Source organism: Suillus bovinus (genome assembly GCF_016758785.1).
Source record: "Suillus bovinus strain UH-Sbo-P2 chromosome Unknown EDB93scaffold_421, whole genome shotgun sequence".
Classification (NCBI taxonomy): Eukaryota; Fungi; Basidiomycota; class Agaricomycetes; order Boletales; family Suillaceae; genus Suillus; species Suillus bovinus.
Window position 1 is genome coordinate 4,375 of NW_024542477.1, and position 8,125 is coordinate 12,499.

At 42.8% G+C, this 8,125-nt stretch overlaps 1 protein-coding gene across 1 annotated transcript; it reads left to right on the forward strand.

Annotated features, from left to right (window-relative positions):
• Nucleotides 1-2,221: 2,221 nt before the first annotated feature.
• EDB93DRAFT_1258971 (uncharacterized protein) lies at nt 2,222-3,218 on the forward strand (the record flags this gene model as incomplete). Its single annotated transcript, XM_041454144.1, has 6 exons — nt 2,222-2,356; nt 2,413-2,623; nt 2,674-2,787; nt 2,847-2,891; nt 2,941-3,003; nt 3,073-3,218. 6 exons carry the CDS (start codon nt 2,222-2,224, stop codon nt 3,216-3,218), a joined length of 714 nt encoding a protein of 237 aa, XP_041300532.1.
• Nucleotides 3,219-8,125: the final 4,907 nt, after the last annotated feature.

Consider the following 8,125-nt stretch of genomic DNA (forward strand, 5'->3'; position numbering starts at 1 on the left):
ATATAATATCTGATAGGGGGAGGGGGGGTATTTTGCAATAGGTCTACTTCTCACTTCTCACTACTTCTCCTCACTTCACACTACACTTTTCACTACTTTTCATCACTTCTCACTACACTTCTCACTACTTCTCCTCACTTCTCACTGCACTTCTCATTTCATCACTTCACACTACACTTCTCATTTCATCACTTCTCATGACACTTCTCATCACTTCACTACACTTCTCATCACTTCTCAATACACTTCTCACTACTTCTCAATACACTTCTCATCACTTCTCATTACACTTCTCATCACTTCTCACTACACTTCTCATGACACTTCTCATCACTTCACTACACTTCTCACTACTTCTCAATACACTTCTCATCACTTCTCATTACACTTCTCATCACTTCTCACTACACTTCTCATGACACTTCTCATCACTTCACTACACTTCTCATCACTTCTCACTACTTCTCATCACTTCTCAATACACTTCTCACTACTTCTCAATACACTTCTCATCACTTCTCAATACACTTCTCACTTGACTTCTCACTTCTCAATACACTTCTCATCACTTCTCACTTGACTTCTCACTTCTCACATTTTACTTCTCACTTCTCACTTTTTCACATCTCATTTCTCACTTTTCACTTCTCACTTCTCATGGTTCTCACTTCTCACTTCTCTTTATACCCCCCTCCCCCTTATGGGGGATTATACTATTAGGCTGGTATTTTCACAGTGCCAGATCGGTCTTTGATAACAACCATACCATGCACGATCACCATAGTTATTATCGGAGGATTTTTGACTTGGTCTTCAGTTTCAATTTCTCGTCAACATCTAATGCACGGGGTTAGAACAGCGTCTTGATTTCGCTAGACATCATCGTAGTCAATATATTTCAGAAAAACTTCGTGTAGATTGTAAATGAGATCCGTGCTATCCACTTGATATCTGAGCATCTTCAAAGCATCAATAAGCCCTTTCCCATCGACTATATTGATATTAATGGAGCTACTAATTCCTGAACCAAAGAAGTATCTAAATCTTGTTAAGTAGCGCTATATAGCCAATTAATTTCATTTTTTTGTCTTCCAAGATAAATATCCGTCACAAATAGACCATACCCAATAGCAATAAAACTCTCCTTAAAGGTTAAAGTCACTTTATATATGAAAATCGGATACATATTGGGGGATATGATATTCAGTTTCAGTACACAAGTAGTAATACAACTACTTTTATGGCGCATCACATATGATGGCATATCATTTGCTTCTTGTATCATGTCTCTGTGAAAATTAAGACCGCGAAATTTCCAGGTCAAACAAAAACATACCTGCTTCCCACAGTTGGCAAGACGCACACAGGCACCTCTGAATTTGCATAAACACATATGAATCCTGACATACAAGACTGTGATTCCCTGTCTTGCTATTGAAAAAGTCTTTTTAACACGGGACTTTGTTGATAAAGTGTCGATTCCATTCGAAGATGTTGGAATCAAGATCCTGTGAACATGATTGCACTTGCACTTCGTCTTGTAAGAAAATGATACACGTCAACGAGTTAATACATACTTACTGCAATGTGATCTGCATCCGGTGTTAGAGTACCAATACTTGATGAGAACAGTGTCTGTCCCATCTGTTCAAAAACAGGGTATTATCGACTGATTGTGCTGAAGGCCTGCGCTGGGTGCAAACCACTTTTAGGGAATCAGCTGCCTTGTGAGTGGGCCCATCAATGGCCAGTGCGTTCGCCGGCTAGTCACAAATAGTATGAAACCTACAAAAGCATCGTTATTGTCAATGTCAACAGGTGAAACTCTGGACCACAAGGCCAACACACAGTTTGCTCTTGTGTAGTGATGTGCGGTTCCGGACTGTTATATTCAGTTTAAGATTGAACTTACCTCATTTGTCGCTTGGAAAATCATTCTTATCAATGGATATAGGGGGATTACTCGGCGACATGCTTGGGTCAGGCGGATGGCGTGATAGATACTGCATTATAGGAGTTGAATTTGTCGCAAAACGTGCAGGCCTCATGTGCACATATATTAATAAGAGCTCTGTATGATATTTTGAGGCAAGCGTAGGTTAGTCAGTCTCATATATCATTTGCTATGGTAGAATATTCTCAGACGCGTGGTGTACCCCATGTAAAGAAGTACTGATCTCAGCGTTGATGAGGTTGCAGCATTTCATATATATGAAACATCATGACATACAGCGAAGACTCGCCTTTCAGCCCAACTGCTCGGATCACAGTAGCCCCAGACCCTATCTCGATCAACGGAAGTGTCCTGCCGACGGCCAAAATACACTATGGCAATCCTGCCGCTAGTAGACCAGTTGTAAGTTTAGGATGTCAGAATGCATGGCGCGCAATGATTTGATTCTTGGCCTACAGCAACCGCGAAATGGTTCGTGGAATATGATCTACGAGAGTTTCCATAAGCCGAAGGCTCTATTGTCCTGGGGAATTCTTAATTACTCAAGGGTCAGCGATCAAATGATCAATAGGTTTATCAACACTCTGCTAAACGCATGCAGAAAAATTGGTGCCATTCGTCTTTTCATCTTCTGTGCATCGCAAACTAATCTATCCATCGTAGGAATGAGTAAATATGACGTTCAAGTTAATTTCTAACTACTGATCGTTGTTTGGCAGATCTATCCCCTGCAGCAGCAAGTCAATCGTGTGCTAGCGCGTCGTCTGTAGTGAACGTGAGCGCCCATGTGTACATGCAGTTCAACTATTTCAAGCGCACGATCTACGAGTTTGGTGAGCGTAACAGGGCTGCCACAGTGCGCATTATTTTTTCCGAGACGGTCTTTCCGAAGGAGGATACGCACTCACGGGAAAGGAGGAAATCGAGGAAATTAAAGGTGAGTTAGTCTAGCGATGGCCATTTCTTGTTTTCACCGTGTCTAATAGGGGCGATCGATGACGTCTGGCAGGTCAAAGGCCTGAACCCCGAGCTTACATTCATAGTCGTGGGTAAATGGTAATTCTGCGATCTATTTTGTGCAATTCACTTTCGTCGCTCATGCACTGTGTTTCCTCAAGACACCATGTCCGGTTCTTCCCTAAGAACAGGTATTTTGCTTGCTGCTACCATTACCAGTCATGACGACGCCTTCGACCTTGAACACTGGAGGAAGAATTTCAAGGACAAGCACGTCAATTTGTCGAAGAAGATGCATTTCGTGTGAAACGATATACTTGCACAACGCTTTCGTGTATGGATGAATACCTAAATAAGTTGGATGTAAGATAGCGTAGCTACGCTGGATGCGCTGAGCACTATGTTAACGGCAAATTACCAGGGGACCTGCCCTCCTTCTCCAACTTTGCCTTTGTAAGCCGATTTTCTGCATCGGGCCGCGGGTAGGCGATTGAAAATTTCTGAACGAACGCGTGCTCCAGGCAATTCCAGAGGTATATTGCATATGCTGAAAAAGTCGAGAACACAGGTCCTTCGAGTTCGGCGTCGAACTAGATATCGTCTACACTTCCCACTGCGAGAAGGCTCGGATAGTCCTTGATATACATCAACTCGCATGTGCTCCAGGAAATTCTAGAGGTATATTGCACATACTAAAAAAAGTCGAAAACGCAAGTCCCTCGATTTCGGCGTCGAACTAGATATCGTCTGCACTACTTCCCACTGCGAGAAGGCTCGGATAGTCCTTCATCGACATAAACTCGCATGGTGAAATATATTAAAACTGGCTAGTGTTGATCCAAAAAAAACCGATTACTCTCATGTATGATGGGCATGAAACTCATGAAACGAACGTAATGAAGAGGGCTGCATCCAATCATGGTGCCATCTGTCACGCATTCCCTTCGAAGGTGACTCACAAACTCCAACCACTTGATGTGGGTGTATTTTCGTCCGTGAAACGAGCCTGGACCAAGCACTATAATAGGTATCTTGCTGAGGGCATCGAAATGGATCGTTACAATTTCATCCATGAATATATGTCCACTCAGCACGTCATCACTCCTGAGCTCATTGACATTACTTGTAAAGTTCGAGAGGTTTAACCTGACCTCTGGAGACCCTGGGCTCGTCCCCATCATTGAAGACAGGGTTGTCTCATCCTGCCCGGCGTTGCTATTGTGAGATATGTTGCATTTACCCAATATTCTAGTCTAAAAATGGATAGGTACGTATACTACACAAAGAGATATATACGTATGCTGCACAAAGGGTTAGCTATGTATATTACTGGTGCAAGTCAGGCTACCGTGACTAGTCGTGCCAAAACGCCCTAGTTGGACATCAATCAAATGACCACGACTCTGAGCCAGACTCATGGCACTCTTACAGATGCTTACTTATTAACATTAGGTATAGGACATGGCACGCATATATTCCGCCGGTATGAATCAACTATTTCTATGATAAATTTGACCACTACCAAGTTCGACGGCTGAAAAATGAATGACACGTTCTATGAGGTGAGCAGAGCTGGGTTTACGATTTGTAGTTACCACTCACGGAATAACATCACAGACATAACAGATGCATGGAATATAGAGATTCAATAGCAGTACATATGACATTGACGACGAATTATTGAATTATATCTACATACGACCGTAATTGCAAGCAGTTTACACGATAGTTAACTAAATATCACCGATTCACGTGTGGATTATACTGGATCAACAGCTTACATAATTATACCTCGCCGAATGAGTATATCAGGAGGAATTCATTCTACGTCTCTTGAATCAATCGTTCAACAGTGCTATTTACGATCAGAATCAATTCTCATCACTCATCATTCGACATGTTCAATTTTGCAAAGAAACGTCCCGCTGAAGATTCGACATCGACATCGGGTGCGCTGAAACGTTGTAAATATGAGATAGAAAGCGATGAGACGCCGCACGTCGTATGTAACAATCCTCCGTCGTTTTCTTCGACAATATCTAACATTACACAGAACGATGAAGGCGAGGGGACGCCAAATCGGCGATCTCCTAGCGAAATGTCAACCATTGAGCCATATATACAGGAGCTGCAGGAAATGCTCGATCATGCTGAACGTCAGGTACATGACCTGAAACGGGAACGCGAGCAGATTCTTGAGGAACATGGGATTGAGGTGGATGGTTACCGAGACCGCATCGCCGATCTAGAAGACGAGGTTAGTTATCAGCAGGTAACGATCGACGTCATGAGTGACGACGTTGACCGACTAGAGAGAGAAACGCAGGAACAGAGGAACGATATAGAGGAACTGATGGAGCGGGAACATGGAACCATCGTTGCGCGGAACGAGGGTATCAGATTACTCAAGGATATCATCACCGGACTAGCGGACAGCGCTGATTTGTGATCCATCCATTAGCGAACGTGTCCATACCAAGTTTTAATTCATATAGATCGACTTTCTCTCATATCTGCTAATGATGATATTTTACGATGAATCTTCCATGCAGGTCTCATACGGCACAATCTTGTACTATTAAATTCGTTACATTTTGTTTCACCTCGATATCTTAGTCATGTCCTCCTCCCCCCCTGGCCTGCATAATAGTGGACAAAGATATGTGGTGTGTCTAACTTCATGCAATCTTACGTCTCGCACATGCATAGTTAAATATCCAACAACATGGAAGAACGATGAGTGATACTGTCAGATAAACCATTGTGTGGTGTATTTACATCTCCCTATCGTCATATGCGCTTACGGTACAAGAAACGGTTGAACTGTAACGTATTCACTTTGCAATATAAAGGTATTTAAAGCTTTGTTGAACGAACGAGACGCGGTATAATCGACGTCGAGGAAACAGGTACTTGATGGAATTTCTGGATATATTAGTAATGATGCCTGTAGGTCGATATATTACACGCTGGGCAGCAATGTGGACGTGACAAAAATCAATGAAATAATGTTTTGTAAGATACCATCTTCTGATTCTAGCATCGTGCTTCCTATTGCTCTTCCTCGGTAGCCTCGACTCGCGCGTTGTATTTCTTTGTACTCATCCTCATCCTTAAACAAGGTACAAATGATTTCATTTGTTCCTTCATATAAACCGCCTGTCTTGAAAGATTGACATTTAGCTCATAGTTGACTAACATAAGTTAGCAAATAAAAATAATACCACGAAAGTGTGCAGGGTGTGCTTTGTCTAAGACACACAGAATCCATGTACAGTATGTCGATGTAAGAATTATCACTCACTAGATCCATACACTCTGACAAGGTTTCAAAATATGTCGTACGCCTCCAAATCTAGATGGTCTAAAAATCTTCATGCGAATGTGGCAACGAATCCTTGAAATTTACAGATTAGCGCTCGCTTATCGTGCCTTGAGCACACGCTGATAGACGACTTTCAATGGAATTCTCAGTATATATTATGATAGCGATAGAATACTTTGACATAAGTAATGTTGTGATTTATTGGGACAGATCAGAAGAACACAATTCATTCACTTATTTACAGGGATAACGATATTACAGGAAGCGAAGACGTGCATGAGAACCATATGACTCTTGGCTACAGAAGTAGGAGGCACTGGTTCAGTCCCAACGTCATATTTTAAGTCTTTGATGCATTTCATACGAGTTCCATTAACGACAAGAATGACAATCTCCAACATATATAAGCACGAGATACAGTCGGCTCTGTATCAACTGTGTTCACCCCATCATTCTGTGCAGCGCGGATGCACGCACAAGCGTTCTGTCAATGTTAAGTCATCTTGCCATCCTTTGCATTTCATTACTACGGCGACCAGCTGAAGTTACAGATGCACAATGTTCTATCACTGCGGCTGACAATTTGATCTAGAATACTTCATTAACCGTGAATTCAAGGTAAGGGGGAAAAGAGGTATGGTATCTATCAGTAAGTAAACCACTCAGAAGTCGATGATAAGTTCATATACTCTATTACAGACATATTTAGCCCATTTTACCGTCTTACAACGCCTTACGATAGGGATTCTGACTCGGAGGTAGCTCACCAGTCTTCTCCAGCAGATAAAATAACACAAACAACTTTCCGCCTCGTGTTCCTTCTTTTCATCAGTCATTTTCATGGTTTCCGAGGGATGCTCGATGGTTTCAGTGATGGGGTTGATGGGTAAACCTAACACAGTGATTGGTGATGTGTCTGAGGTGACACTGACGGGCGGTGCACTGAACACTTTGTGAAATATGATACCAGCAGCATTGCCATAACTAAAACAACCAGCAAGGGATGTAGCTATATTTCTTTCAGAAATATCACTGAACAGGTGTATATAACACACCGTTTGAATCAAACATTGCATATAGCATTTCTGCCATTCAATCCGTCGTGGTAGATGCAGTGGAAGTCTCAAACATCGACCTCAGAGATCTGCACTATTCTCCACAGGATGTGGCCTGTCCAGTACTAACCACTGTCTCATTCTTATATCTCTACATTATAAACATGGAAAATCTAGAACCCGTCAGATAACCTCAGAGACTCTATCAACAAGCAGAGAAGCATGAGGCGCAGATTGATTCACACTCACTCACAGCGCACGCGACAATTGAATGTTGATGAAATATTCACTTACAAAAAGATGGGCCGGCGAGATATTTGCAAGGCGTCAACGGGAAATGGTATTGGGACGGGAGATTAACAATCAAACCGATGACGGACATGATGGTGAACCATCATTAACATCATACACACGGAGGGCCCGAAAACAATAAGCATAATGTAATCCAGGGAGAGATAACACTCGAAATGCGGCCACTGTCTGACATCATGCACCTAAGCGGAGCGAGAACGACTAGCAAGATGCATAGAGCGAGGAGAAAGAGCAAACGCAACATAGCAACAGCGGATGCAGCCACTGTCATCGACAGTATGAGCCTAAGAGGCGCGAGGACCACTAGCAAGATGCATAGAGCGAGGGAGAAGAACATGCGGAAGCAGATGTAGCCACTGTCATCGACAGTATGCGCCTAAGAGGCACGAGGACCACTAGCAAGATGCATAGAGCGAGGAGAAAGAGCAAATGCAACATTGGAACAGCGGGTGCAGCCACTGTCATCGACAGTATGAGCCTAAGAGGCGCGAGGACCACTAGCAAGATGCATAGAGCGAGGGA